Below are 21,096 nucleotides of genomic sequence, written 5' to 3'. Positions count from 1 at the left end.
CAACTGGTGATATGCCTACAATTGAATAAGAAGTCAAGATAACATAGGTAACATGGGCTCTGTTCTCTTTCAGCATTGAGGCTCTAAGCAACCAATCAGCCTCCATGGACAGAGAGCAACAACGAGTGATCTTCACTCATTACATCTATCCATTCCTTTCAAGAAATGACTCATCAGGTAATAAATGGTTCTGGAAAGCACAAAAACATACACACTTCTCTGGGCCAATCCATTGAACTCATCTGCTTAGGGGAACTTAAAGTCCATTTGTTTAACTCTGCTTTTGTTTCAGATCCCGGCTGTGTCTCAAACACCAGTGGAAGCATGGACTGGCTCCAGAGGAACTTTGGCATCTTTTCTGTTTTTGCAGAACTGCAGGAGTTACAAGTCCTTAATCCCGACTTCTCCAGCGTAAGTGGCCTAGGTGTTTGTCTGGATGGTTATCCCCTCAATAACATTACCGCGCCACTCACTGACATGTGCCACCTTTCTTTTGCTTTTTCTATTTGTAGAAGGAATCACTGTCGCTGCTTACCCCAACCCAAGTGGCACAATTGACATTGACCTCTGGGGCATTGAATGACACAGATGACATTAAACTTGTGTTTACGCGGCTGGAGGAAGGAGACGCTTTCAAAAATGTTGACGAGTTTCTGACGCAACTGACCGCAAAGGAAGAGGTAATGCACTTTTGAGATAAACAAACTGCATGATTTCATCTTGACAAATAGCAATCCCCATGTCTTCCTGTGTCTCCCTTTGTGGATAGTGAAAGACAACAAATGAGCAACGAGCAACCTATCAATCTTCTACTTTCATTTATTACCGGCAAAGCTCGATGGAATGCCGTGATGAGTTGTGCAGTGTTGAGGAACTCTGGTCATGTGTTTCAACAGATTCCTGACATCCATCCAGCCGTGAGAGATGTGATGATGAATCAGACGTTCAACATCATCAGCCTTCAATTCCCAGAGTTCGAAACGCTGGACTGGATTGCATGGTTCGAAGTAAAGCTGATTCCCATCCTCCCCAGTTTGAATGAAGTCATGCTCACCATTGCTACCTCAAACGTCAACTGCACCAACTACCAAGTCATGTGAGTAGGGGCCAACTTCCTGCTAAAATTAGCCATGGATTCGATGACTAAAATCTATTGCAAATGTGGGGTGGAAGCGTCATGAGTGTATCTTTCCCATTTACAGTGTAAATGGAATGGACAGAGCTTTCCCTGAAATGACTCAGGATAGAAGAGAAGGAATCGCAAGAGTCCTGCTGAAATACCTGAGGAAATCTGTGCACCTCATCAATGGACCAGGTAGGACTCACCAAGCAGGTTGTTGTGCTCATTGGCTTTCTGTTTGATTCTTCATCGCCTATGCTGGATGAAGCGTGCTTTGTTTGAAAGGAGTGAACAGTTGGCATGTTGCTTCCTTCTCTATTGAATATAACATCAATGTACTCCACTTTTCAATAACCAAAACGGCCATACATGTCTTTTAGCTTGCAGGCAGGACATCCACGATGACAATGACTGGCTTGCAATCAACCTGGGTTCATACTCCGAGTACACAACCTATTCGGATCTCAAAGACTTCAACATCTCAGGGGTAAAACAATTGTTTGCCAGTGTTCTTTGCATGACCAGAATTGACTAGTTTGACACTGCTCATGTGTGGAATTATGGCTATTTAGAGGGCTAATGCATTGTATTCTGTTGTCTTCTTCTCCCCAGGTGGCAGTTCTAGACTCCCTCTCACCAAACCAGAAAGCTGAATTGATACTGGACCCAAGCACTGGCGCTCTGGAGAATGAGACTCTTGTGAAGAACGTTTTCATCAGCTTGCTGGAATCTCCAAGGGAAGAGCAGCTCAATGAGTTCTTTGTGACTTTTGTTGAAGTCACCAAGCAGGTCAGTACATCACTCTCTGGCTGGAATGGACCTTGTACAGTGAGACCTGGCTCTCGACAAAGTCATCTGACAAAACAATCAGGATGAATGGATGTCCTCCTAAACCATGAACCATTTATTTTCCAGGAAAACATCACTATCATCACAAACACAGCCGTAAGAGACACAATGCTAGACCTGACCTTGATGGCTCTTGCTCCCAAATTCGACGTTTTTGAGCCAAAAGACTTCCAGCTGTGGTTCCAAGTCAATCTGGTTGTTCTGCTGGCCAGCTTCCATCCTGGCAGATTGGTTGATATCCCCCTAAACATCACCTGTGAATCCTACAATGCCATGTAAGAGACTACTTTACCCCAAACAAACGTACAAGGGACTGCCTCGTAAAGTACAGATTGACAAAAGACTGCACTAATGTCTCTTTCCTTTTTCTCTCAGATTTACGGGTCTCGACCAAAGTTTGGAATCTCTTCCGCCTCACCTCTCACAGGGTGTAAAGTCAAGCTTGGATGCACTGATGAAGACATTCCAACGTATGTGATAAACTGCTATTTTTCATTAACAGACACTGTATCATCTGAGCCCAGCATTTATAGAACATTTAAAAAATCTCCAAAAAGGCATTCTGTTATTTTGCTAACTCATATGCTCCCAAATCTTCCCGTTGATTGACTGGCCTTATTTCAATTATCCCCCTCAAAGGTTGCTCAAGGCCTCCAGCTTTAATTGTGGTAAGTAATCTCTGAGTGGGATCTTATTTCAAATAGACCTTTTGTTTACGATATGGGAAAGGTCATGCATCTGGTATCTGCATTGTGGCATTGTTCAGAAAGCCAAAGCATCTCTTTTGTTTTCTCATTTAATTTCACACTGGTAACAATATTATTTCCCCCCCATATAGTGCAAAGAAACATTGGTCAATGGTAAGTTGATGCTAGCTGTGCAATTGACATTTTCTTGAATCAGATTGGCAATTTATGATTTGTGTCTGAAGAACTATTGTTTTTATGTTCTCTTTTGCAGAGAAACAACTTTGTGCTGGATTTAACAGGTGGGTTCAGTGCTGTCTTGCACAGTGCAGGTTGTAAGACATTGAGACACACAGGGTATCATTTGTAAACTAATAATGTATTTTTCATTACCGTTTCCTACAGCACACAACTGAAGCAACAAATGTCGATTGGGAATTCCAATGAATCCCTTTGCAATTTCAACATCTCTGAATATGCCTGTTCCTCAGTAAGCTTTTTCAATTCACCACTAAATGTTGTCAGTAGCAACAGATACATTTATCTCGTCCTCATCTTCTTTATTGATGTTACTCATGTTGATGTCACAGTTGTCTAATTTGGTTCACGTCCCTGCATTCTTTTCTTTAAGACAACCCTTCTGTCAGCGGACAACTTGGTGACGATCCTGAAATGCCAATTGTCCAGCAAAAAGACTTACTCAACAGAAATGTGGAAGCTGTTCTTCCAAAACAATGCTGCTATTCTGGACCAGGCTCTTCTGGATTACTCCAGCATGGTATGTTGAATCCCAGAATTACAACAAAATGTTGGCAATATGTGTGGATTTTGTCAATACACATCTGTTTATACCTTTCCAGAACCCCAACACCAGCAGTCCAGCTATGCCAAATGTCCTTGATGCCATTGGAGATGTCAAACTCAACAACTTCATGAATGCACAGCTGAACAACGCCAGCTTCGTTGACAAGTTGTTCCAGAAGATGCTCCGTCCATTCTTGGCATCTCCATCTAGGAATTTCCTCTCCTGTCTCAGCTCAAAGAACTTCAGTTGTCAGACCTACCAAATTGTGTATGTAAAGCCATGATACCCAATGCCATTGTCAATACAACTGGTGATATGCCTACAATTGAATAAGAAGTCAAGATAACATAGGTAACATGGGCTCTGTTCTCTTTCAGCATTGAGACTCTAAGCAACCAATCAGCCTCCATGGACAGAGAGCAACAACGAGTGATCTTCACTCATTACATCTATCCATTCCTTTCAAGAAATGACTCATCAGGTAATAAATGGTTCTGGAAAGCGCAAAAACATACACACTTCTCTGGGCCAATCCATTGAACTCATCTGCTTAGGGGAACTTAAAGTCCATTTGTTTAACTCTGCTTTTGTTTCAGATCCCGGCTGTGTCTCAAACACCAGTGGAAGCATGGACTGGCTCCAGAGGAACTTTGGCATCTTTTCTGTTTTTGCAGAACTGCAGGAGTTACAAGTCCTTAATCCCGACTTCTCCAGCGTAAGTGGCCTAGGTGTTTGTCTGGATGGTTATCCCCTCAATAACATTACCGCGCCACTCACTGACATGTGCCACCTTTCTTTTGCTTTTTCTATTTGTAGAAGGAATCACTGTCGCTGCTTACCCCAACCCAAGTGGCACAATTGACATTGACCTCTGGGGCATTGAATGACACAGATGACATTAAACTTGTGTTTACGCGGCTGGAGGAAGGTGACGCTTTCAAAAATGTTGACGAGTTTCTGACGCAACTGACCGCAAAGGAAGAGGTAATGCACTTTTGAGATAAACAAACTGCATGATTTCATCTTGACAAATAGCAATCCCCATGTCTTCCTGTGTCTCCCTTTGTGGATAGTGAAAGACAACAAATGAGCAACGAGCAACATATCAATCTTCTACTTTCATGTATTACCGGCAAAGCTCGATGGAATGCCGTGATGAGTTGTGCAGTGTTGAGGAACTCTGGTCATGTGTTTCAACAGATTCCTGACATCCATCCAGCCGTGAGAGATGTGATGATGAATCAGACGTTCAACATCATCAGCCTTCAATTCCCAGAGTTCGAAACGCTGGACTGGATTGCATGGTTCGAAGTAAAGCTGATTCCCATCCTCCCCAGTTTGAATGAAGTCATGCTCACCATTGCTACCTCAAACGTCAACTGCACCAACTACCAAGTCATGTGAGTAGGGGCCAACTTCCTGCTAAAATTAGCCATGGATTCGATGACTAAAATCTATTGCAAATGTGGGGTGGAAGCGTCATGAGTGTATCTTTTCCCATTTACAGTGTAAATGGAATGGACAGAGCTTTCCCTGAAATGACTCAGGATAGAAGAGAAGGAATCGCAAGAGTCCTGCTGAAATACCTGAGGAAATCTGTGCACCTCATCAATGGACCAGGTAGGACTCACCAAGCAGGTTGTTGTGCTCATTGGCTTTCTGTTTGATTCTTCATCGCCTATGCTGAATGAAGCGTGCTTTTTTTGAAAGGAGTGAACAGTTGGCATGTTGCTTCCTTCTCTATTGAATATAACATCAATGTACTCCACTTTTCAATAACCAAAACGGCCATACATGTCTTTTAGCTTGCAGGCAGGACATCCACGATGACAATGACTGGCTTGCAATCAACCTGGGTTCATACTCCGAGTACACAACCTATTCGGATCTCAAAGACTTCAACATCTCAGGGGTAAAACAATTGTTTGCCAGTGTTCTTTGCATGACCAGAATTGACTAGTTTGACACTGCTCATGTGTGGAATTATGGCTATTTAGAGGGCTAATGCATTGTATTCTGTTGTCTTCTTCTCCCCAGGTGGCAGTTCTAGACTCCCTCTCACCAAACCAGAAAGCTGAATTGATACTGGACCCAAGCACTGGCGCTCTGGAGAATGAGACTCTTGTGAAGAACGTTTTCATCAGCTTGCTGGAATCTCCAAGGGAAGAGCAGCTCAATGAGTTCTTTGTGACTTTTGTTGAAGTCACCAAGCAGGTCAGTACATCACTCTCTGGCTGGAATGGACCTTGTACAGTGAGACCTGGCTCTCGACAAAGTCATCTGACAAAACAATCAGGATGAATGGATGTCCTCCTAAACCATGAACCATTTATTTTCCAGGAAAACATCACTATCATCACAAACACAGCCGTAAGAGACACAATGCTAGACCTGACCTTGATGGCTCTTGCTCCCAAATTCGACGTTTTTGAGCCAAAAGACTTCCAGCTGTGGTTCCAAGTCAATCTGGTTGTTCTGCTGGCCAGCTTCCATCCTGGCAGATTGGTTGATATCCCCCTAAACATCACCTGTGAATCCTACAATGCCATGTAAGAGACTACTTTACCCCAAACAAACGTACAAGGGACTGCCTCGTAAAGTACAGATTGACAAAAGACTGCACTAATGTCTCTTTCCTTTTTCTCTCAGATTTACGGGTCTCGACCAAAGTTTGGAATCTCTTCCGCCTCACCTCTCACAGGGTGTAAAGGCAAGCTTGGATGCACTGATGAAGACATTCCAACGTATGTTATAAACTGCTATTTTTCAACAACAGACACTGTATCTTCTGAACCCAGCATTTATAGAACATTTAAAAAATCTCCAAAAAGGCATTGTGTTATTTTGCTAACTCATATGCTCCGAAATCTTCCCGTTGATTGACTGACCTTATTTAAATTATCCCCCTCAAAGGTTGCTCAAGGCCTCCAGCTTTAATTGTGGTAAGTACTCTCTGAGTGGGAGCTTATTTTAAATAGACCTTTTGTTTACGATATGGGAAAGGTCATGCATCTGGTATCTGCATTGTGGCATTGTTCAGAAAGCCAAAGCATCTCTTTTGTTTTCTCATTTAATTTCACACTGGTAACAATATTATTTCCCCCCCATATAGTGCAAAGAAACATTGGTCAATGGTAAGTTGATGCTAGCTGTGCAATTGACATTTTCTTGAATCAGATTGGCAATTTATGATTTGTGTCTGAAGAACTATTGTTTTTATGTTCTCTTTTGCAGAGAAACAACTTTGTGCTGGATTTAACAGGTGGGTTCAGTGCTGTCTTGCACAGTGCAGGTTGTAAGACATTGAGACACACAGGGTATCATTTGTAAACTAATAATGTATTTTTCATTACCGTTTCCTACAGCACACAACTGAAGCAACAAATGTCGATTGGGAATTCCAATGAATCCCTTTGCAATTTCAACATCTCTGAATATGCCTGTTCCTCAGTAAGCTTTTTCAATTCACCACTAAATGTTGTCAGTAGCAACAGATACATTTATCTCGTCCTCATCTTCTTTATTGATGTTACTCATGTTGATGTCACAGTTGTCTAATTTCGTTCACGTCCCTGCATTATTTTCTTTAAGACAACCATTCTGTCAGCGGACAACTTGGTGACGATCCTGAAATGCCAATTGTCCAGCAAAAAGACTTACTCAACAGAAATGTGGAAGCTGTTCTTCCAAAACAATGCTGCAATTCTGGACCAGGCTCTTCTGGATTACTCCAGCATGGTATGTTGAATCCCAGAATTACAACAAAATGTTGGCAATATGTGTGGATTTTGTCAATACACATCTGTTTATACCTTTCCAGAACCCCAACACCAGCAGTCCAGCTATGCCAAATGTCCTTGATGCCATTGGAGATGTCAAACTCAACAACTTCATGAATGCACAGCTGAACAACGCCAGCTTCGTTGACAAGTTGTTCCAGAAGATGCTCCGTCCATTCTTGGCATCTCCATCTAGGAATTTCCTCTCCTGTCTCAGCTCAAAGAACTTCAGTTGTCAGACCTACCAAATTGTGTATGTAAAGCCATGATACCCAATGCCATTGTCAATACAACTGGTGATATGCCTACAATTGAATAAGAAGTCAAGATAACATAGGTAACATGGGCTCTGTTCTCTTTCAGCATTGAGACTCTAAGCAACCAATCAGCCTCCATGGACAGAGAGCAACAACGAGTGATCTTCACTCATTACATCTATCCATTCCTTTCAAGAAATGACTCATCAGGTAATAAATGGTTCTGGAAAGCGCAAAAACATACACACTTCTCTGGGCCAATCCATTGAACTCATCTGCTTAGGGGAACTTAAAGTCCATTTGTTTAACTCTGCTTTTGTTTCAGATCCCGGCTGTGTCTCAAACACCAGTGGAAGCATGGACTGGCTCCAGAGGAACTTTGGCATCTTTTCTGTTTTTGCAGAACTGCAGGAGTTACAAGTCCTTAATCCCGACTTCTCCAGCGTAAGTGGCCTAGGTGTTTGTCTGGATGGTTATCCCCTCAATAACATTACCGCGCCACTCACTGACATGTGCCACCTTTCTTTTGCTTTTTCTATTTGTAGAAGGAATCACTGTCGCTGCTTACCCCAACCCAAGTGGCACAATTGACATTGACCTCTGGGGCATTGAATGACACAGATGACATTAAACTTGTGTTTACGCGGCTGGAGGAAGGTGACGCTTTCAAAAATGTTGACGAGTTTCTGACGCAACTGACCGCAAAGGAAGAGGTAATGCACTTTTGAGATAAACAAACTGCATGATTTCATCTTGACAAATAGCAATCCCCATGTCTTCCTGTGTCTCCCTTTGTGGATAGTGAAAGACAACAAATGAGCAACGAGCAACATATCAATCTTCTACTTTCATGTATTACCGGCAAAGCTCGATGGAATGCCGTGATGAGTTGTGCAGTGTTGAGGAACTCTGGTCATGTGTTTCAACAGATTCCTGACATCCATCCAGCCGTGAGAGATGTGATGATGAATCAGACGTTCAACATCATCAGCCTTCAATTCCCAGAGTTCGAAACGCTGGACTGGATTGCATGGTTCGAAGTAAAGCTGATTCCCATCCTCCCCAGTTTGAATGAAGTCATGCTCACCATTGCTACCTCAAACGTCAACTGCACCAACTACCAAGTCATGTGAGTAGGGGCCAACTTCCTGCTAAAATTAGCCATGGATTCGATGACTAAAATCTATTGCAAATGTGGGGTGGAAGCGTCATGAGTGTATCTTTTCCCATTTACAGTGTAAATGGAATGGACAGAGCTTTCCCTGAAATGACTCAGGATAGAAGAGAAGGAATCGCAAGAGTCCTGCTGAAATACCTGAGGAAATCTGTGCACCTCATCAATGGACCAGGTAGGACTCACCAAGCAGGTTGTTGTGCTCATTGGCTTTCTGTTTGATTCTTCATCGCCTATGCTGAATGAAGCGTGCTTTTTTTGAAAGGAGTGAACAGTTGGCATGTTGCTTCCTTCTCTATTGAATATAACATCAATGTACTCCACTTTTCAATAACCAAAACGGCCATACATGTCTTTTAGCTTGCAGGCAGGACATCCACGATGACAATGACTGGCTTGCAATCAACCTGGGTTCATACTCCGAGTACACAACCTATTCGGATCTCAAAGACTTCAACATCTCAGGGGTAAAACAATTGTTTGCCAGTGTTCTTTGCATGACCAGAATTGACTAGTTTGACACTGCTCATGTGTGGAATTATGGCTATTTAGAGGGCTAATGCATTGTATTCTGTTGTCTTCTTCTCCCCAGGTGGCAGTTCTAGACTCCCTCTCACCAAACCAGAAAGCTGAATTGATACTGGACCCAAGCACTGGCGCTCTGGAGAATGAGACTCTTGTGAAGAACGTTTTCATCAGCTTGCTGGAATCTCCAAGGGAAGAGCAGCTCAATGAGTTCTTTGTGACTTTTGTTGAAGTCACCAAGCAGGTCAGTACATCACTCTCTGGCTGGAATGGACCTTGTACAGTGAGACCTGGCTCTCGACAAAGTCATCTGACAAAACAATCAGGATGAATGGATGTCCTCCTAAACCATGAACCATTTATTTTCCAGGAAAACATCACTATCATCACAAACACAGCCGTAAGAGACACAATGCTAGACCTGACCTTGATGGCTCTTGCTCCCAAATTCGACGTTTTTGAGCCAAAAGACTTCCAGCTGTGGTTCCAAGTCAATCTGGTTGTTCTGCTGGCCAGCTTCCATCCTGGCAGATTGGTTGATATCCCCCTAAACATCACCTGTGAATCCTACAATGCCATGTAAGAGACTACTTTACCCCAAACAAACGTACAAGGGACTGCCTCGTAAAGTACAGATTGACAAAAGACTGCACTAATGTCTCTTTCCTTTTTCTCTCAGATTTACGGGTCTCGACCAAAGTTTGGAATCTCTTCCGCCTCACCTCTCACAGGGTGTAAAGGCAAGCTTGGATGCACTGATGAAGACATTCCAACGTATGTTATAAACTGCTATTTTTCAACAACAGACACTGTATCTTCTGAACCCAGCATTTATAGAACATTTAAAAAATCTCCAAAAAGGCATTGTGTTATTTTGCTAACTCATATGCTCCGAAATCTTCCCGTTGATTGACTGACCTTATTTAAATTATCCCCCTCAAAGGTTGCTCAAGGCCTCCAGCTTTAATTGTGGTAAGTACTCTCTGAGTGGGAGCTTATTTTAAATAGACCTTTTGTTTACGATATGGGAAAGGTCATGCATCTGGTATCTGCATTGTGGCATTGTTCAGAAAGCCAAAGCATCTCTTTTGTTTTCTCATTTAATTTCACACTGGTAACAATATTATTTCCCCCCCATATAGTGCAAAGAAACATTGGTCAATGGTAAGTTGATGCTAGCTGTGCAATTGACATTTTCTTGAATCAGATTGGCAATTTATGATTTGTGTCTGAAGAACTATTGTTTTTATGTTCTCTTTTGCAGAGAAACAACTTTGTGCTGGATTTAACAGGTGGGTTCAGTGCTGTCTTGCACAGTGCAGGTTGTAAGACATTGAGACACACAGGGTATCATTTGTAAACTAATAATGTATTTTTCATTACCGTTTCCTACAGCACACAACTGAAGCAACAAATGTCGATTGGGAATTCCAATGAATCCCTTTGCAATTTCAACATCTCTGAATATGCCTGTTCCTCAGTAAGCTTTTTCAATTCACCACTAAATGTTGTCAGTAGCAACAGATACATTTATCTCGTCCTCATCTTCTTTATTGATGTTACTCATGTTGATGTCACAGTTGTCTAATTTCGTTCACGTCCCTGCATTATTTTCTTTAAGACAACCATTCTGTCAGCGGACAACTTGGTGACGATCCTGAAATGCCAATTGTCCAGCAAAAAGACTTACTCAACAGAAATGTGGAAGCTGTTCTTCCAAAACAATGCTGCAATTCTGGACCAGGCTCTTCTGGATTACTCCAGCATGGTATGTTGAATCCCAGAATTACAACAAAATGTTGGCAATATGTGTGGATTTTGTCAATACACATCTGTTTATACCTTTCCAGAACCCCAACACCAGCAGTCCAGCTATGCCAAATGTCCTTGATGCCATTGGAGATGTCAAACTCAACAACTTCATGAATGCACAGCTGAACAACGCCAGCTTCGTTGACAAGTTGTTCCAGAAGATGCTCCGTCCATTCTTGGCATCTCCATCTAGGAATTTCCTCTCCTGTCTCAGCTCAAAGAACTTCAGTTGTCAGACCTACCAAATTGTGTATGTAAAGCCATGATACCCAATGCCATTGTCAATACAACTGGTGATATGCCTACAATTGAATAAGAAGTCAAGATAACATAGGTAACATGGGCTCTGTTCTCTTTCAGCATTGAGGCTCTAAGCAACCAATCAGCCTCCATGGACAGAGAGCAACAACGAGTGATCTTCACTCATTACATCTATCCATTCCTTTCAAGAAATGACTCATCAGGTAATAAATGGTTCTGGAAAGCGCAAAAACATACACACTTCTCTGGGCCAATCCATTGAACTCATCTGCTTAGGGGAACTTAAAGTCCATTTGTTTAACTCTGCTTTTGTTTCAGATCCCGGCTGTGTCTCAAACACCAGTGGAAGCATGGACTGGCTCCAGAGGAACTTTGGCATCTTTTCTGTTTTTGCAGAACTGCAGGAGTTACAAGTCCTTAATCCCGACTTCTCCAGCGTAAGTGGCCTAGGTGTTTGTCTGGATGGTTATCCCCTCAATAACATTACCGCGCCACTCACTGACATGTGCCACCTTTCTTTTGCTTTTTCTATTTGTAGAAGGAATCACTGTCGCTGCTTACCCCAACCCAAGTGGCACAATTGACATTGACCTCTGGGGCATTGAATGACACAGATGACATTAAACTTGTGTTTACGCGGCTGGAGGAAGGTGACGCTTTCAAAAATGTTGACGAGTTTCTGACGCAACTGACCGCAAAGGAAGAGGTAATGCACTTTTGAGATAAACAAACTGCATGATTTCATCTTGACAAATAGCAATCCCCATGTCTTCCTGTGTCTCCCTTTGTGGATAGTGAAAGACAACAAATGAGCAACGAGCAACATATCAATCTTCTACTTTCATGTATTACCGGCAAAGCTCGATGGAATGCCGTGATGAGTTGTGCAGTGTTGAGGAACTCTGGTCATGTGTTTCAACAGATTCCTGACATCCATCCAGCCGTGAGAGATGTGATGATGAATCAGACGTTCAACATCATCAGCCTTCAATTCCCAGAGTTCGAAACGCTGGACTGGATTGCATGGTTCGAAGTAAAGCTGATTCCCATCCTCCCCAGTTTGAATGAAGTCATGCTCACCATTGCTACCTCAAACGTCAACTGCACCAACTACCAAGTCATGTGAGTAGGGGCCAACTTCCTGCTAAAATTAGCCATGGATTCGATGACTAAAATCTATTGCAAATGTGGGGTGGAAGCGTCATGAGTGTATCTTTTCCCATTTACAGTGTAAATGGAATGGACAGAGCTTTCCCTGAAATGACTCAGGATAGAAGAGAAGGAATCGCAAGAGTCCTGCTGAAATACCTGAGGAAATCTGTGCACCTCATCAATGGACCAGGTAGGACTCACCAAGCAGGTTGTTGTGCTCATTGGCTTTCTGTTTGATTCTTCATCGCCTATGCTGAATGAAGCGTGCTTTTTTTGAAAGGAGTGAACAGTTGGCATGTTGCTTCCTTCTCTATTGAATATAACATCAATGTACTCCACTTTTCAATAACCAAAACGGCCATACATGTCTTTTAGCTTGCAGGCAGGACATCCACGATGACAATGACTGGCTTGCAATCAACCTGGGTTCATACTCCGAGTACACAACCTATTCGGATCTCAAAGACTTCAACATCTCAGGGGTAAAACAATTGTTTGCCAGTGTTCTTTGCATGACCAGAATTGACTAGTTTGACACTGCTCATGTGTGGAATTATGGCTATTTAGAGGGCTAATGCATTGTATTCTGTTGTCTTCTTCTCCCCAGGTGGCAGTTCTAGACTCCCTCTCACCAAACCAGAAAGCTGAATTGATACTGGACCCAAGCACTGGCGCTCTGGAGAATGAGACTCTTGTGAAGAACGTTTTCATCAGCTTGCTGGAATCTCCAAGGGAAGAGCAGCTCAATGAGTTCTTTGTGACTTTTGTTGAAGTCACCAAGCAGGTCAGTACATCACTCTCTGGCTGGAATGGACCTTGTACAGTGAGACCTGGCTCTCGACAAAGTCATCTGACAAAACAATCAGGATGAATGGATGTCCTCCTAAACCATGAACCATTTATTTTCCAGGAAAACATCACTATCATCACAAACACAGCCGTAAGAGACACAATGCTAGACCTGACCTTGATGGCTCTTGCTCCCAAATTCGACGTTTTTGAGCCAAAAGACTTCCAGCTGTGGTTCCAAGTCAATCTGGTTGTTCTGCTGGCCAGCTTCCATCCTGGCAGATTGGTTGATATCCCCCTAAACATCACCTGTGAATCCTACAATGCCATGTAAGAGACTACTTTACACCAAACAAACGTACAAGGGACTGCCTCGTAAAGTACAGATTGACAAAAGACTGCACTAATGTCTCTTTCCTTTTTCTCTCAGATTTACGGGTCTCGACCAAAGTTTGGAATCTCTTCCGCCTCACCTCTCACAGGGTGTAAAGTCAAGCTTGGATGCACTGATGAAGACATTCCAACGTATGTGATAAACTGCTATTTTTCAACAACAGACACTGTATCATCTGAGCCCAGCATTTATAGAACATTTAAAACATCTCCAAAAAGGCATTGTGTTATTTTGCTAACTCATATGCTCCCAAATCTTCCCGTTGATTGACTGACCTTATTTAAATGATCCCCCTCAAAGGTTGCTCAAGGCCTCCAGCTTTAATTGTGGTAAGTACTCTCTGAGTGGGAGCTTATTTCAAATAGACCTTTTGTTTACGATATGGGAAAGGTCATGCATCTGGTATCTGCATTGGGGCATTGTTCAGAAAGCCAAAGCATCTCTTTTGTTTTCTCATTTAATTTCACACTGGTAACAATATTATTTCCCCCCCATATAGTGCAAAGAAACATTGGTCAATGGTAAGTTGATGCTAGCTGTGCAATTGACATTTTCTTGAATCAGATTGGCAATTTATGATTTGTGTCTGAAGAACTATTGTTTTTATGTTCTCTTTTGCAGAGAAACAACTTTGTGCTGGATTTAACAGGTGGGTTCAGTGCTGTCTTGCACAGTGCAGGTTGTAAGACATTGAGACACACAGGGTATCATTTGTAAACTAATAATGTATTTTTCATTACCGTTTCCTACAGCACACAACTGAAGCAACAAATGTCGATTGGGAATTCCAATGAATCCCTTTGCAATTTCAACATCTCTGAATATGCCTGTTCCTCAGTAAGCTTTTTCAATTCACCACTAAATGTTGTCAGTAGCAACAGATACATTTATCTCGTCCTCATCTTCGTTATTGATGTTACTCATGTTGATGTCACAGTTGTCTAATTTGGTTCACGTCCCTGCATTCTTTTTTTTAAGACAACCCTTCTGTCAGCGGACAACTTGGTGACGATCCTGAAATGCCAATTGTCCAGCAAAAATACTTACTCAACAGAAATGTGGAAGCTGTTCTTCCAAAACAATGCTGCAATTCTGGACCAGGCTCTTCTGGATTACTCCAGCATGGTATGTTGAATCCCAGAATTACAACAAAATGTTGGCAATATGTGTGGATTTTGTCAATACACATCTGTTTATACCTTTCCAGAACCCCAACACCAGCAGTCCAGCTATGCCAAATGTCCTTGATGCCATTGGAGATGTCAAACTCAACAACTTCATGAATGCACAGCTGAACAACGCCAGCTTCGTTGACAAGTTGTTCCAGAAGATGCTCCGTCCATTCTTGGCATCTCCATCTAGGAATTTCCTCTCCTGTCTCAGCTCAAAGAACTTCAGTTGTCAGACCTACCAAATTGTGTATGTAAAGCCATGATATCCAATGCCATCGTCAATACAACTGGTGATATGCCTACAATTGTATAAGAAGTCAAGATAACATAGGTAACATGGGCTCTGTTCTCTTTCAGCATTGAGGCTCTAAGCAACCAATCAGCCTCCATGGACAGAGAGCAACAACGAGTGATCTTCACTCATTACATCTATCCATTCCTTTCAAGAAATGACTCATCAGGTAATAAATGGTTCTGGAAAGCACAAAAACATACACACTTCTCTGGGCCAATCCATTGAACTCATCTGCTTAGGGGAACTTAAAGTCAATTTGTTTAACTCTGCTTTTGTTTCAGATCCCGGCTGTGTCTCAAACACCAGTGGAAGCATGGACTGGCTCCAGAGGAACTTTGGCATCTTTTCTGTTTTTGCAGAACTGCAGGAGTTACAAGTCCTTAATCCCGACTTCTCCAGCGTAAGTTTCCTAGGTGTTTGTCTGGATGGTTATCCCCTCAATAACATTACCGTGCCACTCACTGACATGTGCCACCTTTCTTTTGCTTTTTCTATTTGTAGAAGGAATCACTGTCGCTGCTTACCCCAACCCAAGTGGCACAATTGACATTGACCTCTGGGGCATTGAATGACACAGATGACATTAAACTTGTGTTTACGCGGCTGGAGGAAGGAGACGCTTTCAAAAATGTTGACGAGTTTCTGACGCAACTGACCGCAAAGGAAGAGGTAATGCACTTTTGAGATAAACAAACTGCATGATTTCATCTTGATAAATAGCAATCCCCATGTCTTCCTGTGTCTCCCTTTGTGGATAGTGAAGGACAACAAATGAGCAACGAGCAACCTATCAATCTTCTACTTTCATTTATTACCGGCAAAGCTCGATGGAATGCCGTGATGAGTTGTGCAGTGTTGAGGAACTCTGGTCATGTGTTTCAACAGATTCCTGACATCCATCCAGCCGTGAGAGATGTGATGATGAATCAGACGTTCAACATCATCAGCCTTCAATTCCCAGAGTTCGAAACGCTGGACTGGATTGCATGGTTCGAAGTAAAGCTGATTCCCATCCTCCCCAGTTTGAATGAAGTCATGCTCACCATTGCTACCTCAAACGTCAACTGCACCAACTACCAAGTCATGTGAGTAGGGGCCAACTTCCTGCTAAAATTAGCCATGGATTCGATGACTAAAATCTATTGCAAATGTGGGGTGGAAGCGTCATGAGTGTATCTTTTCCCATTTACAGTGTAAATGGAATGGACAGAGCTTTCCCTGAAATGACTCAGGATAGAAGAGAAGGAATCGCAAGAGTCCTGCTGAAATACCTGAGGAAATCTGTGCACCTCATCAATGGACCAGGTAGGACTCACCAAGCAGGTTGTTGTGCTCATTGGCTTTCTGTTTGATTCTTCATCGCCTATGCTGAATGAAGCGTGCTTTTTTTGAAAGGAGTGAACAGTTGGCATGTTGCTTCCTTCTCTATTGAATATAACATCAATGTACTCCACTTTTCAATAACCAAAACGGCCATACATGTCTTTTAGCTTGCAGGCAGGACATCCACGATGACAATGACTGGCTTGCAATCAACCTGGGTTCATACTCCGAGTACACAACCTATTCGGATCTCAAAGACTTCAACATCTCAGGGGTAAAACAATTGTTTGCCAGTGTTCTTTGCATGACCAGAATTGACTAGTTTGACACTGCTCATGTGTGGAATTATGGCTATTTAGAGGGCTAATGCATTGTATTCTGTTGTCTTCTTCTCCCCAGGTGGCAGTTCTAGACTCCCTCTCACCAAACCAGAAAGCTGAATTGATACTGGACCCAAGCACTGGCGCTCTGGAGAATGAGACTCTTGTGAAGAACGTTTTCATCAGCTTGCTGGAATCTCCAAGGGAAGAGCAGCTCAATGAGTTCTTTGTGACTTTTGTTGAAGTCACCAAGCAGGTCAGTACATCACTCTCTGGCTGGAATGGACCTTGTACAGTGAGACCTGGCTCTCGACAAAGTCATCTGACAAAACAATCAGGATGAATGGATGTCCTCCTAAACCATGAACCATTTATTTTCCAGGAAAACATCACTATCATCACAAACACAGCCGTAAGAGACACAATGCTAGACCTGACCTTGATGGCTCTTGCTCCCAAATTCGACGTTTTTGAGCCAAAAGACTTCCAGCTGTGGTTCCAAGTCAATCTGGTTGTTCTGCTGGCCAGCTTCCATCCTGGCAGATTGGTTGATATCCCCCTAAACATCACCTGTGAATCCTACAATGCCATGTAAGAGACTACTTTACACCAAACAAACGTACAAGGGACTGCCTCGTAAAGTACAGATTGACAAAAGACTGCACTAATGTCTCTTTCCTTTTTCTCTCAGATTTACGGGTCTCGACCAAAGTTTGGAATCTCTTCCGCCTCACCTCTCACAGGGTGTAAAGTCAAGCTTGGATGCACTGATGAAGACATTCCAACGTATGTGATAAACTGCTATTTTTCAACAACAGACACTGTATTCATCTGAGCCCAGCATTTATAGAACATTTAAAACATCTCCAAAAAGGCATTGTGTTATTTTGCTAACTCATATGCTCCCAAATCTTCCCGTTGATTGACTGACCTTATTTAAATGATCCCCCTCAAAGGTTGCTCAAGGCCTCCAGCTTTAATTGTGGTAAGTACTCTCTGAGTGGGAGCTTATTTCAAATAGACCTTTTGTTTACGATATGGGAAAGGTCATGCATCTGGTATCTGCATTGTGGCATTGTTCAGAAAGCCAAAGCATCTCTTTTGTTTTCTCATTTAATTTCACACTGGTAACAATATTATTTCCCCCCCATATAGTGCAAAGAAACATTGGTCAATGGTAAGTTGATGCTAGCTGTGCAATTGACATTTTCTTGAATCAGATTGGCAATTTATGATTTGTGTCTGAAGAACTATTGTTTTTATGTTCTCTTTTGCAGAGAAACAACTTTGTGCTGGATTTAACAGGTGGGTTCAGTGCTGTCTTGCACAGTGCAGGTTGTAAGACATTGAGACACACAGGGTATCATTTGTAAACTAATAATGTATTTTTCATTACCGTTTCCTACAGCACACAACTGAAGCAACAAATGTCGATTGGGAATTCCAATGAATCCCTTTGCAATTTCAACATCTCTGAATATGCCTGTTCCTCAGTAAGCTTTTTCAATTCACCACTAAATGTTGTCAGTAGCAACAGATACATTTATCTCGTCCTCATCTTCTTTATTGATGTTACTCATGTTGATGTCACAGTTGTCTAATTTGGTTCACGTCCCTGCATTCTTTTCTTTAAGACAACCCTTCTGTCAGCGGACAACTTGGTGACGATCCTGAAATGCCAATTGTCCAGCAAAAATACTTACTCAACAGAAATTTGGAAGCTGTTCTTCCAAAACAATGCTGCTATTCTGGACCAGGCACTTCTGGATTACTCCAGCATGGTATGTTGAATCCCAGAATTACAACAAAATGTTGGCAATATGTGTGGATTTTGTCAATACACATCTGTTTATACCTTTCCAGAACCCCAACACCAGCAGTCCAGCTATGCCAAATGTCCTTGATGCCATTGGAGATGTCAAACTCAACAACTTCATGAATGCACAGCTGAACAACGCCAGCTTCGTTGACAAGTTGTTCCAGAAGATGCTCCGTCCATTCTTGGCATCTCCATCTACGAATTTCCTCTCCTGTCTCAGCTCAAAGAACTTCAGTTGTCAGACCTACCAAATTGTGTATGTAAAGCCATGATACCCAATGCCATCGTCAATACAACTGGTGATATGCCTACAATTGAATAAGAAGTCAAGATAACATAGGTAAAATGGGCTCTGTTCTCTTTCAGCATTGAGGCTCTAAGCAACCAATCAGCCTCCATGGACAGAGAGCAACAACGAGTGATCTTCACTCATTACATCTATCCATTCCTTTCAAGAAATGACTCATCAGGTAATAAATGGTTCTGGAAAGCACAAAAACATACATACTTCTCTGGGCCAATCCATTGAACTCATCTGCTTAGGGGAACTTAAAGTCCATTTGTTTAACTCTGCTTTTGTTTCAGATCCCGGCTGTGTCTCAAACACCAGTGGAAGCATGGACTGGCTCCAGAGGAACTTTGGCATCTTTTCTGTTTTTGCAGAACTGCAGGAGTTACAAGTCCTTAATCCCGACTTCTCCAGCGTAAGTGGCCTAGGTGTTTGTCTGGATGGTTATCCCCTCAATAACATTACCGTGCCACTCACTGACATGTGCCACCTTTCTTTTTCTTTTTCTATTTGTAGAAGGAATCACTGTCGCTGCTTACCCCAACCCAAGTGGCACAATTGACATTGACCTCTGGGGCATTGAATGACACAGATGACATTAAACTTGTGTTTACGCGGCTGGAGGAAGGAGACGCTTTCAAAAATGTTGACGAGTTTCTGACGCAACTGACCGCAAAGGAAGAGGTAATGCACTTTTGAGATAAACAAACTGCATGATTTCATCTTGACAAATATCAATCCCCATGTCTTCCTGTGTCTCCCTATGTGGATAGTGAAGGACAACAAATGAGCAACGAGCAACCTATCAATCTTCTACTTTAATTTATTACCGGCAAAGCTCGATGGAATGCCGTGATGAGTTGTGCAGTGTTGAGGAACCCTGGTCATGTGTTTCAACAGATTCCTGACATCCATCCAGCCGTGAGAGATGTGATGATGAATCAGACGTTCAACATCATCAGCCTTCAATTCCCAGAGTTCGAAACGCTGGACTGGATTGCATGGTTCGAAGTAAAGCTGATTCCCATCCTCCCCAGTTTGAATGAAGTCATGCTCACCATTGCTACCTCAAATGTCAACTGCACCAACTACCAAGTCATGTGAGTAGGGGCCAACTTCCTGCTAAAATTAGCCATGGATTCGATGACTAAAATCTATTGCAAATGTGGGGTGGAAGCGTCATGAGTGTATCTTTCCCATTTACAGTGTAAATGGAATGGACAGAGCTTTCCCTGAAATTACTCAGGATAGAAGAGAAGGAATCGCAAGAGTCCTGCTGAAATACCTGAGGAAATCTGTGCACCTCATCAATGAACCAGGTAGGGCTCACCAAGCAGGTTGTTGTGCTCATTGGCTTTCTGTTTGATTCTTCATCGCCTATGCTGAATGAAGCGTGCTTTGTTTGAAAGGAGTGAACAGTTGGCATGTTGCTTCCTTCTCTATTGAATATAACATCAATGTACTACACTTTTCAATAACCAAAACGGCCATACATGTCTTTTAGCTTGCAGGCAGGACATCCACGATGACAATGACTGGCTTGCAATCAACCTGGGTTCATACTCCGAGTACACAACCTATTCGGATCTCAAAGACTTCAACATCTCAGGGGTAAAACAATTGTTTGCCAGTGTTCTTTGCATGACCAGAATTGACTAGTTTGACACTGCTCATGTGTGGAATTATGGCTATTTAGAGGGCTAATGCATTGTATTCTGTTGTCTTCTTCTCCCCAGGTGGCAGTTCTAGACTCCCTCTCACCAAACCAGAAAGCTGAATTGATACTGGACCCAAGCACTGGCGCTCTGGAGAATGAGACTCTTGTGAAGAACGTTTTCATCAGCTTGCTGGAATCTCCAAGGGAAGAGCAGCTCAATGAGTTCTTTGTGACTTTTGTTGAAGTCACCAAGCAGGTCAGTACATCACTCTCTGGCTGGAATGGACCTTGTACAGTGAGACCTGGCTCTCGACAAAGTCATCTGACAAAACAATCAGGATGAATGGATGTCCTCCTAAACCATGAACCATTTATTTTCCAGGAAAACATCACTATCATCACAAACACAGCCGTAAGAGACACAATGCTAGACCTGACCTTGATGGCTCTTGCTCCCAAATTCGACGTTTTTGAGCCAAAAGACTTCCAGCTGTGGTTCCAAGTCAATCTGGTTGTTCTGCTGGCCAGCTTCCATCCTGGCAGATTGGTTGATATCCCCCTAAACATCACCTGTGAATCCTACAATGCCATGTAAGAGACTACTTTACACCAAACAAA

At 42.6% G+C, this 21,096-nt stretch overlaps 1 protein-coding gene across 1 annotated transcript in view; it reads left to right on the top strand.

Annotated features, from left to right (window-relative positions):
- Window positions 1-21,096, top strand: part of LOC139374536 (uncharacterized) — a 40,412-nt gene that overhangs the window by 749 nt on the left and 18,567 nt on the right. Inside the window, exons 2-78 of the mRNA XM_071115528.1 lie at window positions 74-177; window positions 293-411; window positions 513-680; window positions 897-1,096; window positions 1,203-1,315; window positions 1,501-1,607; window positions 1,733-1,909; window positions 2,036-2,244; window positions 2,345-2,439; window positions 2,930-2,957; window positions 3,061-3,145; window positions 3,287-3,433; window positions 3,516-3,727; window positions 3,838-3,941; window positions 4,057-4,175; window positions 4,277-4,444; window positions 4,661-4,860; window positions 4,968-5,080; window positions 5,266-5,372; window positions 5,498-5,674; window positions 5,801-6,009; window positions 6,110-6,204; window positions 6,374-6,402; window positions 6,573-6,594; window positions 6,695-6,722; window positions 6,826-6,910; window positions 7,052-7,198; window positions 7,281-7,492; window positions 7,603-7,706; window positions 7,822-7,940; window positions 8,042-8,209; window positions 8,426-8,625; window positions 8,733-8,845; window positions 9,031-9,137; window positions 9,263-9,439; window positions 9,566-9,774; window positions 9,875-9,969; window positions 10,139-10,167; window positions 10,338-10,359; window positions 10,460-10,487; window positions 10,591-10,675; window positions 10,817-10,963; window positions 11,046-11,257; window positions 11,368-11,471; window positions 11,587-11,705; window positions 11,807-11,974; window positions 12,191-12,390; window positions 12,498-12,610; window positions 12,796-12,902; window positions 13,028-13,204; window positions 13,331-13,539; window positions 13,640-13,734; window positions 14,225-14,252; window positions 14,356-14,440; window positions 14,582-14,728; window positions 14,811-15,022; window positions 15,133-15,236; window positions 15,352-15,470; window positions 15,572-15,739; window positions 15,956-16,155; window positions 16,263-16,375; window positions 16,561-16,667; window positions 16,793-16,969; window positions 17,096-17,304; window positions 17,405-17,499; window positions 17,991-18,018; window positions 18,122-18,206; window positions 18,348-18,494; window positions 18,577-18,788; window positions 18,899-19,002; window positions 19,118-19,236; window positions 19,338-19,505; window positions 19,722-19,921; window positions 20,028-20,140; window positions 20,326-20,432; window positions 20,558-20,734; window positions 20,861-21,069. Coding sequence (XP_070971629.1) covers window positions 74-177; window positions 293-411; window positions 513-680; window positions 897-1,096; window positions 1,203-1,315; window positions 1,501-1,607; window positions 1,733-1,909; window positions 2,036-2,244; window positions 2,345-2,439; window positions 2,930-2,957; window positions 3,061-3,145; window positions 3,287-3,433; window positions 3,516-3,727; window positions 3,838-3,941; window positions 4,057-4,175; window positions 4,277-4,444; window positions 4,661-4,860; window positions 4,968-5,080; window positions 5,266-5,372; window positions 5,498-5,674; window positions 5,801-6,009; window positions 6,110-6,204; window positions 6,374-6,402; window positions 6,573-6,594; window positions 6,695-6,722; window positions 6,826-6,910; window positions 7,052-7,198; window positions 7,281-7,492; window positions 7,603-7,706; window positions 7,822-7,940; window positions 8,042-8,209; window positions 8,426-8,625; window positions 8,733-8,845; window positions 9,031-9,137; window positions 9,263-9,439; window positions 9,566-9,774; window positions 9,875-9,969; window positions 10,139-10,167; window positions 10,338-10,359; window positions 10,460-10,487; window positions 10,591-10,675; window positions 10,817-10,963; window positions 11,046-11,257; window positions 11,368-11,471; window positions 11,587-11,705; window positions 11,807-11,974; window positions 12,191-12,390; window positions 12,498-12,610; window positions 12,796-12,902; window positions 13,028-13,204; window positions 13,331-13,539; window positions 13,640-13,734; window positions 14,225-14,252; window positions 14,356-14,440; window positions 14,582-14,728; window positions 14,811-15,022; window positions 15,133-15,236; window positions 15,352-15,470; window positions 15,572-15,739; window positions 15,956-16,155; window positions 16,263-16,375; window positions 16,561-16,667; window positions 16,793-16,969; window positions 17,096-17,304; window positions 17,405-17,499; window positions 17,991-18,018; window positions 18,122-18,206; window positions 18,348-18,494; window positions 18,577-18,788; window positions 18,899-19,002; window positions 19,118-19,236; window positions 19,338-19,505; window positions 19,722-19,921; window positions 20,028-20,140; window positions 20,326-20,432; window positions 20,558-20,734; window positions 20,861-21,069 — 10,119 coding nt within the window. The remainder of the gene's footprint in view (window positions 1-73; window positions 178-292; window positions 412-512; window positions 681-896; window positions 1,097-1,202; window positions 1,316-1,500; window positions 1,608-1,732; window positions 1,910-2,035; window positions 2,245-2,344; window positions 2,440-2,929; window positions 2,958-3,060; window positions 3,146-3,286; window positions 3,434-3,515; window positions 3,728-3,837; window positions 3,942-4,056; window positions 4,176-4,276; window positions 4,445-4,660; window positions 4,861-4,967; window positions 5,081-5,265; window positions 5,373-5,497; window positions 5,675-5,800; window positions 6,010-6,109; window positions 6,205-6,373; window positions 6,403-6,572; window positions 6,595-6,694; window positions 6,723-6,825; window positions 6,911-7,051; window positions 7,199-7,280; window positions 7,493-7,602; window positions 7,707-7,821; window positions 7,941-8,041; window positions 8,210-8,425; window positions 8,626-8,732; window positions 8,846-9,030; window positions 9,138-9,262; window positions 9,440-9,565; window positions 9,775-9,874; window positions 9,970-10,138; window positions 10,168-10,337; window positions 10,360-10,459; window positions 10,488-10,590; window positions 10,676-10,816; window positions 10,964-11,045; window positions 11,258-11,367; window positions 11,472-11,586; window positions 11,706-11,806; window positions 11,975-12,190; window positions 12,391-12,497; window positions 12,611-12,795; window positions 12,903-13,027; window positions 13,205-13,330; window positions 13,540-13,639; window positions 13,735-14,224; window positions 14,253-14,355; window positions 14,441-14,581; window positions 14,729-14,810; window positions 15,023-15,132; window positions 15,237-15,351; window positions 15,471-15,571; window positions 15,740-15,955; window positions 16,156-16,262; window positions 16,376-16,560; window positions 16,668-16,792; window positions 16,970-17,095; window positions 17,305-17,404; window positions 17,500-17,990; window positions 18,019-18,121; window positions 18,207-18,347; window positions 18,495-18,576; window positions 18,789-18,898; window positions 19,003-19,117; window positions 19,237-19,337; window positions 19,506-19,721; window positions 19,922-20,027; window positions 20,141-20,325; window positions 20,433-20,557; window positions 20,735-20,860; window positions 21,070-21,096) is intronic.

Source organism: Oncorhynchus clarkii, chromosome 19 (assembly GCF_045791955.1).
Source record: "Oncorhynchus clarkii lewisi isolate Uvic-CL-2024 chromosome 19, UVic_Ocla_1.0, whole genome shotgun sequence".
In the NCBI taxonomy this organism is placed as follows: Eukaryota; Metazoa; Chordata; class Actinopteri; order Salmoniformes; family Salmonidae; genus Oncorhynchus; species Oncorhynchus clarkii.
The sequence above is the reverse complement of the archived record's forward strand: the minus strand, read 5'-3'. Positions and strand labels throughout refer to the sequence as shown.